Source organism: Hemiscyllium ocellatum, chromosome 3 (genome assembly GCF_020745735.1).
Source record: "Hemiscyllium ocellatum isolate sHemOce1 chromosome 3, sHemOce1.pat.X.cur, whole genome shotgun sequence".
Lineage (NCBI taxonomy): Eukaryota > Metazoa > Chordata > Chondrichthyes > Orectolobiformes > Hemiscylliidae > Hemiscyllium > Hemiscyllium ocellatum.
In genome coordinates, this window is record NC_083403.1 from 134,697,514 (window position 1) to 134,712,277 (window position 14,764).

General features: G+C 40.2%; 1 protein-coding gene across 3 annotated transcripts in view; it reads left to right on the top strand.

Moving 5' to 3' along the window:
• pla2g7 (phospholipase A2, group VII (platelet-activating factor acetylhydrolase, plasma)) overlaps positions 1-14,764 on the top strand; it is a 74,074-nt gene that overhangs the window by 27,294 nt on the left and 32,016 nt on the right. For all 3 annotated transcript variants that reach the window (XM_060853602.1, XM_060853586.1, XM_060853594.1), the window contains exons 3-5: positions 774-924; positions 8,677-8,767; positions 10,691-10,759. In XM_060853602.1, the coding sequence (XP_060709585.1) occupies positions 774-924; positions 8,677-8,767; positions 10,691-10,759 (311 nt within the window). The remainder of the gene's footprint in view (positions 1-773; positions 925-8,676; positions 8,768-10,690; positions 10,760-14,764) is intronic.

Genomic DNA, 14,764 nt, shown 5'->3' on the forward strand with positions numbered 1-14,764 from the left:
CCTAATATTCTAAATTATCCAGTACTGCTGCAAAATACACATTTTGTTGAAGATTTAGATCTTGCATTCATCAGGGTAATTCATAAAAAGTACTAAAGTAAAGAGAAGCTTGTTTATGAAGTCATGACATGGGGAAATAAAGAAGGATTTACTCTACAGAAGAGGTCAACTATCCATACTGAGATCATATACATGCTTTCGCATGAGACAAAATGAGACAAGACTGACTCTTCAATTAGAGTCAGTATGGATGCTGTCATGATCTTATTAACACATTAAAGATTTGAAGGGGCTTGGTGGAGTAGTTGCTGAAAGCTTATTTCTCCTGGGGAAATCTAGAACTAAGGAACACAGTTTCAATATAAAGAGCTCTCCTCTAATTAAGAACTGAGGAGTTTTTTTTCCTGAGGGTTGTTAACCTTTGGAATTCACTACTCCAGAGTGCACTGGATTCTGGGTCTTTGGATATCTACAAGAATGAGTTAAAAATTTTTGATTGTGGGAGTCGAGGGATATGGAGATCATATTAAAGAGAGGAGTTAAAGCCACAATTGGATTGGATGATCTTATTGGACAGAAAGGCAGGCTTTAGAGACTGAATAGCCTACTGTACCTCCTATTTATTATGTCCTTATTATGCATTTATGAGCCTGCTATAATACCTTCATTATCTGCACTGAAAATATTTAATTTGTGTTTTTAAATACTTAGTTTACTTTCAGACTCCCTAGCTCATAGCTTTTTAATATTTTACGTATGCATTTTTCCAACAGGGGATTTTTTTACGCTTGTACTACCCATGTGAACCAAGTGGAAAGCAACAAGAACCACTGTGGATTCCTAATCATGAGTATTACTATGGGCTTGCTGATTTTCTTAAACATAACAGAAAATTTGTTGACTATATTTTAAACCATTTATATGGTAAGAAAATATCTCCTCTGCTTCTTGCTTTGATCTTTTTTAAACCGCAATAAAATGATGTTGCATATAAAGCTTCAATATTTGTTCACTTTACATTTTGTTGAAGTTTGCAATGACTTTTCTCACCAAACTGCATTGGGAAAATATCAGCATTTGTGTCTGAAAAATGATTGACTGATCACAGTTTTGAGCTATTCCACCAAACCATGAACTTTTCAAACATCTAGACTTGAAACCGCAAATTGCACGTCGAATATTAGTACAGCAAACTTTTTATTTAAACCAGCACTCTTGATAAACCAGCAAAATTATATACCTGAAAAACTACAATCTACTACAAAGTCTGAGTATTCCTTCTGGAAATAAAGTATAATATGATGTGCATAACCTCTGTATTATGTTTCTATTACTGACTTTTTTTTTTACATTTGATTTTCAGGGGGTGTGTTGATGTTTTTACACTTTATTTTGAAGCTTCACTTGGTCAGGTTTATTGTGGTTATGTGTACTCTTGATTATCCAGAATATTTGATCCATTGGTACACTCCTGGTCCCATAGATGTTGTTTCATAAAATGTTTGCTGTACTACTTTGAACTAATCTCTCACTGTTCAGAAAATAGAGTTCAGACCACCAGTGAGGCTAGTAAAGATAGATTGTTGTAGATTTAATCCACTATAAATGTTTCACAGTAGTGAACTGAAAACACCATCAAAAATCAAATTATTTGATATGTTGGCTTGAAGGGAGATGATTAGTTTCTTTAAAAGTACTGTTCATCTTACCAATAGCACTTCCTCCTGTATTTTGATTCATTTGTCAAATTCTGAAGAGGAGTCAATGGACTTGAAATGTTAATTTCTCTCACAGGTGTTGTCAGACCTGCTGAGTTTCTCCTGCACTTTGTACGATCATCTCTTTTGGAACAGCCTGTCTTTGTTTGTGAAGTAAAACAATGTACATGTCTGTTCAGAGTATGCAGTGTCAGCTCCTAATATTATCTCAGAAATCCAGTACATGCATCCTTAAAGGTTGAAACAACCTGCAAAACTCTCACTGCTGAACCTAATGTCAAAATAATTACAGTGTATCCATGTCTGTGTGTGGCCATAGGTTTGTTGCATTTTCAAAAAGTTTTCATTAAGTTTCAAAAAATGAGCCTTTTTAAAGTACAGCTATTTCTTTTACGAAAAGCCATTTTTAGTTCAAGCATTTTCACGTGTAAACTATGTTTTACATGAACTTGAACCATAAAACCATAAACCTATGCCCTTACTTGTGCCTAGAGTTGTGGAAAGCAAAGGAAGTTTTACAACTAATTGCCCATGAACACAATATAATTTAATCCCCCATTTGCTTAATCAAGACAAAATTATTGAAAAATAGCACAATCCTACTACGAAGTAGAGCTGGGTGTTGTCAGCATGGATGTGAAGAAAAATGCTGTACTTCTCAGATGCTGCTTGTCAAGGGACAATACTTGGATGAGAAATAGGAGGATTTAAAGATGAATCCTTTTTTTCATTTTTCCTATAAATTTGACCTCCATATCATTGCTGTCATATGGTAAAATCTTGCACAATTTTCAGTGTTTTTTTTGCAGGAAATCTTGTGGCCTCTGAGCCAACCTCCCAAGATCAAGTCTCACTGCAGGATTTGATGGTAAAGGCAGACCCACTCATTTACATGACCAAATGGGTCAAGTATTCAAATTACATTAATGGCAAATAGTAAGAGGCAGGGGCATTGAGAGTCAGCCATGAAAATTGACACTTCTATCATCACCATTCCTAGCTGCAGACTGACCTGTATGTAAAAGTGTTATAGTGCCATAGCAATGTGGACTCCTTAGCAGCCAGTTGGTTCAATTGCTGAATGACTAACAGCTGTTGGATTTCCCCACTCCAGTTGGAGTGGATTTAGGACCTGCCTCTTTGCGTTACCTCTGGTGGAGATCATTGTGCTGTTAGTCAGACCTGGCTCTGAGAGGAGAACTGAAGAAGCCTTCTATGTAGTGTTGCAATAATTTTTGATCACCATTGAGGAAAACACTGAAATTTAATTGTGATTATTAGCATTACATACTGCAGTGTGACATATTCATTTGTTTTACTTCAATGCTATGTGCAGAAAGTAGAATGTCAACTTCCTGCTTCAACTTTGCTCCTACCCAAGTGGAAGCTCTCCCCTGTTTTATTTTTCCCTTCAAAAAATTTATAAATTCCTTTTCAAAAACCATGATTGTTGGAGCAGAAACCATTTCAATGACAGATTGTTCTTGGAAAGGCTTCAGTGAATTTTCCTTTTCTGGTAATTGCTTTTGTGCTGCACCTCCTTGATAAAAATGTTTTATTTTGTCTGTCAAAAGCTGCTCTGCAACTCATTAAATAGTTATCTGACTGCATGCACGCCTGTGGCTTTAACTGAAATTCTGTCTCTAGTGTGTTATGGACTAGGCCAGACCATTCAAAACATTCTTAAGCAGGCAGCCCAGACCATAACTTTGCAATTTGACTTGGTAAGTGTACAGTGAAAATTATCTGGACTAAGTTAACTAAGTTGACTACCAGGTTTTAAAACAGACAAAAATTTATTCACAAAATTTCAGAATGGACCAGAACAAAGAATGTCTACAGAACCCAGTCTATCCAAACTAGGTTAATTATCATGTTCCAAATGTACACAACAATCCCAATACACAACCCCCTTAAACATAGAGTAAAACTGAAACAGGCTTTACAGGTCGATGTTAGAAGGTCTGAAGAAAGAGTTGAGCAGTCTTTCTTCATTCACACAGTCCACTGCTGAACTCCTAACTAAAGTTCTGACTTGAAGTGCTCAGCTAGAAAGCTGGCCACACCCCCTTGAGTTATACAGGTTATTTCTAAAACCATAAAAGCTTTGGCCTAAGGTCTCACCTGTTTACGTATAAACAAAAAGGGCTTTCGTCTCTGTGCCAACCCAGCCATTTCAGAGCCTGGAGTATTTTACGACCCCTCTGAAAAGAATCAAGGACATAGTATCCTTGAGGAAAGGACTAGCTTTTAAAAAAACAGGACCAGTTTTGTGACAAGTATAAATGCAGATACATTCATTACCTATGTCATCCTAGCTCTTATCAAGTGTCCACAGTGTGGAAACGGGCCATTCGATCCACTGAGTTCACACCAGCCCACCGAAGAGCATCTCATTCAGACCCACCCTGTCCTGAAATTCTAGTTTTCCCATACTTGATTCACCTAACTTGCACATCCCTGGACACGATGGCAATTTAGCATGACCAATCCATCTAACCTACACATCTTTGGACTGTGGCAGGATACTGGAGTACCAGGCGGAAACCCACGCAGACACTGGTAGATTGTCTCTGGAGTTTGTGCAGTCGTCTGAGGGTGGAATCGAACCTGGGTCCCTGGCACTGTGAGGAGTGCCAACTTAAGTTTTTCAAAAGAGCTTTGATAAGATTGCCATACAAAATAAGAGTGCATGGCGTTCAAATATTTAGTCCAGTTAGCTAACAGTAGACCAAGTATCAGGATGCATGTTGTTGTGGGTCATCAAGCTATAACTTGCGTAGTACCTTTGGGTTCAGTGCAGCTGTTTACAATCTATTATTAATGACTTGGATGAAGGGTAGCTAAATTTGTCAATGAAGCCAAGATAGGTAGGAAAGTATGTTAGGACAAGGAAGTAGAGTCTGTGAAGGGATATAAATAGGTCAGGTGAGTGCGGACAAATTGGCCATTTGAAAGCAACGTGAGACAATATGAACTTCTTAACTTTGACAGGTGGAATAAAAAAAAGTAGCATTTAAATGGAGAGAGATTACAGAACTCTGCAATACTGCAGTATTTGGGTATCTTGTTAACGAATCACAAATTTTGCATGCAGGATGGCAACTGGGATGTTGGCATTTATTGTGAAGGGAGTGGAATATAAAAGTAGAGACATCTTACTGAATGTAAGTTTGCTCGCTAAGCTGGAAGGTTCATTTTCAGACATCTGAAAATGAGCCTTCCAGCTTAACAAGCAAACTTACATCCAAAATCTCTACCTGAGCTACAAATCTTCTCCAAACTCATTAACATCTTACTGAAGTGACGCAAGGCCATGCTGAGACCACTTCATGGATATGGTTTACAGCTTTCTGCCCATGATTCGGTAAAGGAGGTAATGCTCTCACAATTCATTTTATTTTCCTATTAAGGTAGGTTGGATAGATTGGGCCTTTCTGCTAAATGCCAGATGAGAAGTGAGCTTACTGAAACCTGTAAGGTCTTGGAAGAATTTGATAGAGTGGATACCAGGAAAATCTTCGAGGAGAAAGTGAGGTCTGCAGATGCTGGAGATCAGAGCTGAAAATGTGTTGCTGGAAAAGCACAGCAGGTCAGGCAGCATCCAAGGAGCAGGAGATTCGAAGCGACGCATGGCTGCAAGTGTGGAGTGGAGGATCCGGAGGGAGGTCTGTTGCTGGAGGCTTCGGATTTGTTGTAGGTACTGGTTGTCCTGGTTGGGTTAATAATGAAGAAGGGCTTATGCCCGAAACGTCAAATCTCCTGTTCCTTGGATGCTGCCTGACATGCTGTGCTTTTCCAGCAACACATTTTCAGCTCTGGATACCAGGAAAATGCTACTTGTGGGCCAGGCTAGAACAATAGATTACACGTTAAAAATAATATCGCTATCTTTCTAAGACCAATCAGGATACCTTTTTTTCTGTGTAACCCTAAACGAGCTCTTCAGAAAACAGTGAGGCTCAGTAATTTGGGCTTCTTCAAGACTAAGTTGAATGATTTTTTGATAGAGAACGAAGTCCGGATGTATGGGCAGAGCAGACAAAAAGTGGATTGTAATCTCCAATCTAATCAGCTGTGATCTTATCAAATGGCCATTCTCCTTTAAAACCAAAACTGAAGATTCTGTAGTTTGTTTCATCTTGTCTGGTCCAAGGACAAAAGTAATAATCTAAATTGTTGACGTTGATGCTCAAATATTTCTTATTTGTAACTGTTTTATACAACAATGTGCTTAGAGTTATCTATAGCATGCATACTGTATCACATAATACCAAATTTGCGAAGCTGTATCAAACCAGTTGGAAAATTTAAAAGTTGTTACGGGATTCAGTGGAAGCCCACAGAACAAGAAAGTGTTAAATTAGGCTTAGTTAGATCAGGGAAGACAAAATTGGACTTAATTAGATCAGGGAAAATCTATTGGGACTTGATTAGATCAGGATGAGTTCTTAGCAGTTTCTTACAGGGCAAGAATAGTAGTTTTGTGTTTCTAAAAGGGGAACTGGTTATAGAGGGAACATGTGACCTTTAAAATGGTTGAAGCATTTAAGTGAACAGCAGTGGGTAACCACAGTATTGGTTCCATGTGATGTGAAGTACTTCATTGAACAATCGCTGTTAACCACAGATCAGTTTCAAGTGCCATTGCCAATGAAATTAACAAATACAATGATACCCAAACCGCACAAAACAAAGGTGTAAGAATGTGAGCCATGATTGGGCAGGTGAAGCTGCTTTAAAACATCTGTGAATCTGTCTTATGACGTCTATACAGCTGCTGCCTTATGAAGCTGTCATGTCTTTGCAGTAGTACCATCCATGTAACTACCATGCTTCTGCAATAAGGACTTAAAGAAGACCATTGTGTACAGTAGTTCCCATGCTTGGTTATTCCTAATATTGGGAAAGATGAGTACTCAGCACTTGGCAGTGAAAGAACAAGTTTCATTAAGGCAGCCTTTGTGTGGAGCCACAGGAGATGGGAGAGAATCTAAACGAGCACTTTGCATCAGTATTTACTGTGGAGAAGGATATGGAAGATATAGAATGTGGTGAAATAGATGGAGATTTTCCAAGATGTCACCATATTACAGAGGAGGAAGTGCTGGATGTCTTGAAATGCATAAAAGTGGATAAATTCCCAGGACCTGATCAGGTGTACCCTAGAACTCTGGGAAGCTAGGGAAGTGATTGCTGGGCCCCTTGCTGAGAGATTTGTATCATCGATAGTCACAAGTGAGGCGCTGAAAGACTGGAGGTTGACTAACGTGCCACTATTTAAGAAAAGTGGTAAGGGCAAGCCAGGGAACTATACAGACCAGTGAGCCTGATGTCAATGGTGGGCAAGTTGTTGGAGGTGGTCCTGAGGGACAGGATGTACATGTATTTGGAAAAGCAAGGACTGATTAGCGATAGTCAACATGGCTTTGTGCATGGGATATCATATCTCACAAACCTGATTGAGTTTTTTTTTGAAGAAGTAATGAAGAGGATTGATGAGGGCAGAGTGGTAGACATGATCTATATGGACTTCAGTAAGGCGTTCGACAAGGTTGTCTATGGGAGACTGGTTAGCAAGGTTAGATCTTATGGAATACAGGGAGACCTAGCCATTTGGAAATGGAACTGGCTCACAGGTTGAAGACAGAGTGGTGATAAAGGGTTATTTTTTCAGACTGGAAGGTCTGTGACCAATGGAGTGCTATGAGGATCGGTGCTGAGTCCACCACTTTTTGTCATTTATGTGAATTATTTGGATGTGAACATAAGAGTTATAGTTAGTAAGTTTGCAGATTACACCAAAATTGGAAGTGCAGTGGGCAGCGAAGAAGATTACCTCAGATTACAACGGGATCTTGATCAGATAGGCCAATGGGCAGAGAAGTGGCAGATGGAGTTTCATTTAGATTATTGCAAGGTGCTGCATTCGGGAAAGCAAATCTTAGCAGGACTCATACACTTAATGGTAAGGTCCTCGGGAATGTTGCTGAACAGAGACCTTACAGTGCAGTTTCGTAGCTCCTTGAAAGTGGAGTGGCAGGTAGATAGGATAGTGAAGAAAGCGTTTGGTATGCTTTCCTTTATTACAGGAGTATTGAGTGCAGGAGTTGGGAGGTCATGTTGTGGCTGTACAGGACATTGGTTAGGCTACTTTTGGAATATTGCGTCCAATTCAGGTCCCCTTCCAATCGGAAGGATGTTGTGAAACTTGAAAGGGTTCAGAAAAGATTTACACGGATGTTGCCATGGTTAGAGGATCTGAGCTACAGGGAGAGGCTGAACAGGCTCGGGCTGTTTTTCCCTGGAGCGTCGGAGGCTGAAGGGTGACCTAATAGAAGTTTACAAAATTATGAGGGGCATAGATAGGATAAATAGACAACGTCTTTTCCCTGGGGTCGGGGAGTCCAGAACTAGATGGCATAGGTTTAGGGTGAGAGGGAAAGATATAAAAGAGACCTAAGGGGCAACTTTTTCACACAGAGAGAGTGGTACATGTATGGAATGAACTGCCAGAGGAAGTGGTGGAGGCTGGTAAAATTGCAACATTTAAAAGGCATCTGGATGGGTATATGAATAGGAAGGGTTTGAAGGGATATGGGCCGGGTGCTGGCAGATGGGACTCAATTGGGTTGGGATATCTGGTCGGCATGGACGAGTTGGACTGAAGAGTTTGTTTCTGTGCTGTACATCTCTGTAACTCTATATATAACATCACCAAGTTACTGGCATTATGTTATTGTTTTTGGTGAGCTACTTTAACCAAGTCCATTGAGTTTGTTCTTTGGAAATGAGGATTACAAAGTACTTGAGTGTAAGTTAGAGCAAGGGACTTTAAAACAAAAATAATTTCTCAAATTGCATGATTACGTTTTGCTCTGTTATATTAAACAACAAGAAATACATGATCAAACATTGCTGCATGAACAGTAAAGTTGAATTATTTGTTTTTTGACAGGGTCATACAGCATTCCTGCAGAATGGGATGCCCCATTTAAAACTGGAAGATATCCTTTAGTCATTTTCTCTCATGGCCTTGGAGCTTTCAGGTAAAGCCATTATATTATGAGATCATTAATAAATGCACCGTTAATTTCCAAAAAGCTTCATCCATTCATGAATAGGGAGAAACATAATCTGGGCACACAACATTTTGACCAGTAACTTCTGATAAAAATTCAAGGTCGAAATAATGAGGTCTCGTGGATGGAAGGACAGTTTGCCACCTTCCATCTAAGTACACGCTATTGTGAGAAATGCTTCATAATTTCTCCTGTCCTTGCCCCTCCCCATCCAGTCTCTATCTTGTTTCACTTGTTTTCTGCAACTTCAATTATGAATGAGAGATCTTCTTCTAAATTGTATGACGTTATTGAATGGCTGATTAAAGATGTGCTCAAGCAACCTAACCCACATTAATTTACAGTTCATCTTGCCATTGTAGCCTCTCCATGTGACTGAAATAATGAACAGAGTGTGAGGATTATTATTACCTAATTCATCAGGATGGGAAGTCCTGATGGTTTGGTGGGTATTACATAGAAATGTACAGCACAGAACAGGCCTTTTGGCCCACGACATTGTGCTGAGGGTTAATCCTAATGTGACATAAAATAACCTAACCCAGGAACCCCTCAATTCGCTGCTATCCATGTGCATGTCCAGCAGTTGCTTAAATGTCCCTAATGACTCTGCTTCCACCACCACCGCTGGCAACTCATTCTGTGCATTCATAACTCTTTGCGTAAAGAACCATCCTCTGATGTGTCCTCTATACCTTTCTCCTAATATCTTAAGACTATGACCCCCTTGTGCCAGTCAATCCTGCCCTGGGGAAAAGTCTCTGACTGACTCTTGACTCTGTCCATGTCTCTCATTACCTTGTATACCTCTATCAGGTCACCTCTCTTCCACCTTCTATCCAGAGAGAAAAGTCTGAGCTTAGTCAACCCTCTTCATAAGGCAAGCCCTCCATTCCAGACAGCATCATGATAAACCTTGTTTGCACCCTCTCCAAAGCCCCTCTATCTTTCCTATCGTAGGGCGACCAGAACTGGACACAATATTCCATGTGTGGTCTCACCAAGGTTTTGTAGAGCTGCAGCAAAACCTCGTGGCTCTTAAACCTGATCACCTTGTTAATTAAAGCCAAAACAATATATGCTTTCTTAACAACCCTATCCACTTGGGTGGCAACTTTGAGGGATCTATGTACTTAAACACCAAGATCCCTCTGTTCCTTCACACTGCCAAGAATCCTGTCTTTAGTCCTATATTCAGCATTCGAGTTTGACCTTCCAAAATGCATCACTTTGCATTTATCCATGTTGAACTCCATCTGCCATTTCTCAGCCCAGCTCTGCACCCTGTCTATGTCGCGCTGCAGCCTGCAATAGACCTCGGTACTATCGGCGACACCTCCAACCTTTGTCTCCTTGCATGACAAGAAGAAATTCTTTTAGCTGGCTGATCCTGTCCAAATCTGATATCTACTTGTGTACATCCCTTCAGAGGGAAGAGTATGTGACCCAAATGTCAGAAATTTTGGATTCGATAAAAAACAGTTTTTCTCAATTGGGAGGAGTTCTGAAGCATTCTATATTGATTTTAATAACTAATGAGTGAGTGAATTGATGCATGTCAAGAACTGAATTGCACTTGCTCAATGTAATCGATTAGATTTGAAGCTTCTTTGTGATGTTTCTTGATGCATGGCAGGATATGATTATTCATTTCGCTTCATGGCGGGGTATGATATTCATGCACCATACCTTTCTTTCAAGAAAACAGACCTCCCAGTGCTACATGCTGAGGTCTAACTACTAGTCTATCAATCGGTCTGACCTCTCAATTCAGAACCCAATACTTGCGTAATGAGAGAATGTGAGCTCTCAGGGGTACAGCGAAGTTACTTATTGAGATGTTAAATTCCTCTCCTTCGCAGAATTTAAGGTCTGTTTCTCCCTTTGTAGGACTCTGTATTCAGCTATATGTATTGAACTGGCTTCACAGGGATTTGTAGTCGCTGCAGTGGAACACAGGTAAGAATTTTGAATTCTAAGTCAATAAAATTATTTGCATAAATGTCGTATGAATCATGAATCTTCGTTGTAGACTTAGAAAGCTTGCTTGGAAACACTGTGTCGAATGTTCTCATTTATTCAATCCGGTCATTCTACATGCATAGATTCCAATGCCAGCTGTGACTGATGGTCTGATTTGCTTGCCAGCAATTTATTTTTCCATTCATTCAAAAGAATGTAGGCATTGCTGGCTAGGCCAGTATTTATTCCCAGTCTCTAAACATGCTGCAGAAGATGGTGGTGGTGATCTGTCATCTTGAATTGTTGAAGTTCTTGGGTACAGAAAAGCGCTAAAACAGTGCTGTTAGGGAGGGAGTTCCATTTTGAGATGTGGCCAGATTTTGTAGCTGGAAAATTACAAATGGTTGGATTTGTGAAATGCACTGTACTTAAAACTTGTTTGACAGATAATACTTTGTAGTCACCCCATCTTAGATCAGGGAGGATTTCAGCATTGGATTTTGAAACACAACCATAATTGCTACACAGTTATTCACTTCCTGATTTTTTTAAAAACATACGTCAATTACCATTGACTTCCCTTGTTAAGCAGGTAATGTCAATAACACGCCTATGTTTCCATGTTTGTGATGCATAAAGAATCTGTTAATGGTCTATGGCTTATATCATCCTTCAACATCCGAACAGAGGCCAAATAAAATTTTAATGTAAAAAGTATTGATGTAAATAATGTAAAAGCTTGGATTTCCATGGTTTATCCTCAAATACGGGAAGCATTTCACTGCACTGAGTTAAAGTATCCTAAACTAAGGAGGTAAGGATATATTGATCATCAAGAAAACAGTTTTAACCTTTTTTCAACAATCCATCTCTCACATTTGACTTTCCACCAAATCCACATGGAAAGACATTCCAGGCCTATTCGTTTTAACATTCGGTCATGAGATGGGATCATCATTGGCAAGGCCAGCAGAGTCATTGTAGATAAAGTCAGCACCACCAAAAGGAACAGGAGAGAGAGGAAGATCCATAGACAGTCACAAGCACCAGAGAACATGAGACAGGGGGAGTAGAAATCAGGTAAAATAACATGAAGAGAAGGGATGAAAGGCTGAGTACCACAAAAAATTTGTGAATTGATAGTCTGTTGAGTAGTTACTCTTGGGAACTGATCAACTCCAGTAATTTTGGAAAAACATTAATTTCTAAACCAACATAGGGAAATAATTTGCTGACACAAGAAAGGACATTGAGGGTGAACAATTCTCACTTTCAAGTAATATTCAATTCTTTTATTAATTCATGGGATGTGGACACTGCTGGCTGGGCAAGTACTTATTGTCCATCCTACTTGTAAAGATGGTGGGGATCTGCCTTCTTGAGGTACAGCAGTCCATATGCTGTAGTTTGACCCATTATGCTGTTACAGAGAGTGTTACTAGATTTTAACCTAGTGACACTTCTGGTATGATTTATATTTCCATGTATCTGCTGCCCTTGTCCTTCTAGATGGCAGTGGTCATGGGTTTGGAAGGAGCTGTCTGAAGAGCCATGGTGCATTTCTGTCATGATTGCTAGTTGATAGTATACTGCTGCTATTGAGTATCGGGTAAGGTGGGGGAGGGGGAATGAATGTTAGTGGATGTGGAGTGAAGAAACCAGATTGCTTTGTCATTGATGGTGTTACGTTTCTTGAGTGTTGTTGGAGCTGCACCCATCCAGACAAGTGCGGAAAATTCTATCACAGAACTGACTTATGTCTTGAAGATGGTGGACTGGCTTTGGGAAGACAGAAAGTGAGTTACTTGCGACAAGATTCTTGGATTCCGACCTGTTTATGTAGTCATAGTATTTATATAGCTGGTCTAGTTCAGTTTCTTCTCAATGGTAACCCCCGAGTACATTGATAGTGGGGAAATTCAGCAATGTTAATGCCATTGAACATCAAGGAGTGATGGTTAGGATCATTGATGTTACAGATGGTCATTGCCTAGCATTTGCGTGGCACAAATGTTATTTGTCAACTTGATGGCAAACCTAGATCTTGTCCAGATTTCTCTATATTTAGGCATGAACTGCTTCATGATCTGGGGAGTCATGAATGGTTCTGATATTGTGTAATCTTCAGCATACATCCCCACTTCTGAACTGATGACAGAGGGAAGGTTATTGATCAAGCATCTAAAATGTTTGGGCCTAGAACACTACACTGAAGATCTCATTCTGTGATATCCTAGAACTGAAATGACTGACCTCCAACAACCATCACTATCTTCCTGTTGGCCAGGGATGACACTAACCAGTCTTTAGTTTTTCCCCTTTATTCCAGTTGACTCCAGTATTGCGGTCTCGCGCGCTCTCTCGCTCTTTTTTCCTCTTTCTGTCTTGCTGAACAAAGAGACCTTGGAGTACAGGTTCATAGCTCCTTGAACGTAGAGTCCTGAAGCAGGTGTTTGGTATGCTTTCCCTGATTGGTTGGAGCATTGAGTATAGGTGTTGGGTGGTCATGTTGCGGCAGTACAGGACATTAGTTAGGTCATTGTTGGAATATTGTATGCAATTCTGGAAGGATGTTGTGAAACTTGAAAGGGTTCAGAAAAGACTTAAAAGAATGTTGCCAAGGTTGGTGGGTTTAAGCTATAGGGAGAGGCTGAATAGTCTGGGGCTGTTTTCCCTGGCGTGTCAGAGGCGGACAGGTGACCTTACAGAGGTATATAAAATCATGAGGCACATAGATAGGGTAAATAGACAAAGTCTTTTCCCTGGGGTGAGGGAGTCCAGAACTAGAGGGCTTAGGTTTAGGGTGAGAGGGGAAAGATTTAAAAGGGACCTAAGGGGCAACTTTTTCATGGAGAGGGTAGTGCAAGTATGGAATGAGCTGCCAAAGAAAGTGGTGGAGGCTGGTACAATTACAACATTTAGAATATAGAACATTACAGTGCAGTACAGGCCCTTCAGCCCTCCATGTGCACCACTCTGTGAAACCAATCTGAAGCCCATCTAACCTACACAACTCCATTTTCATCCATATATTTATCCAATGACCATTTAAATGCCGTTAAAGTTGGCAAGTCTACTACTGTTGAAGGCAGTGCATTACACGCCCCTGCTACTGAGTAAAGAAACAACCTCTCACATCTGTCCTATATCTATCACCCCTCACTTTAAAGCTATGTCCCCTCATGTAGCCGTCACCATCTGAGGAAAAAGGCTCTCACTGTTCATTCTATCTAACCCTGTGATTATCTTATATGTCTCAAGTCTCCTCTCAACCTTCTTCTAATGAAAACAGCCTCAAGTACTGCAGCCTTTCCTCGTAAGACCTTCCTTCCATACCAGACAACATCCTAGTAAATCTCCTTTAAGCCCTTTCCAAAGCTTCCACATCCTTCCTATAATGTCATGACTAGAACTATATGCAATACTCTCCAGTATGGCCACGTCAGAGTTTTGTATAGCTGCAGCATGGTTCCGAAACTCAATCCCTCTATCAGTAAAAGCTAACACATCGAATGCCGCCTTAACAACCCTATCAACCTGGGTGGCAACTTTCAAGGACTTATGTACCTGGACACCGAAATCTCTCTGCTCATCTACACTAACAAGAATCTTACCATTAGCCCAGTACTCTGTACTCTTGTTACCCCTTCCAAAGTGAATCACCTCACCCTTTTCCGCATTAAACTCTATTTTCCACCTCTCAGCCCAGCTCTGCAGCTTATCTATGTCTCTCTGTAACCTGCAACATCCTTCGTCACTATCCACAACTCTACTGGCCTTAGTGTCATCTGCAAATTTACTAACCCATCCTTCTATGCCCTCATCTAGGTCATTAATATAAATGACCAACAACAGTGGACCCCAAACAGATCCTTGCGGTACCCCACTAATAACTGAACTCCCAGAATGAATATTTCCCACCAACCACCACCCTCTGTCTTCTTTCAGCTAGCAAATTTCTGATCCAAACTGCTAAATCACCCTCAATCCCATGCCTCCCTA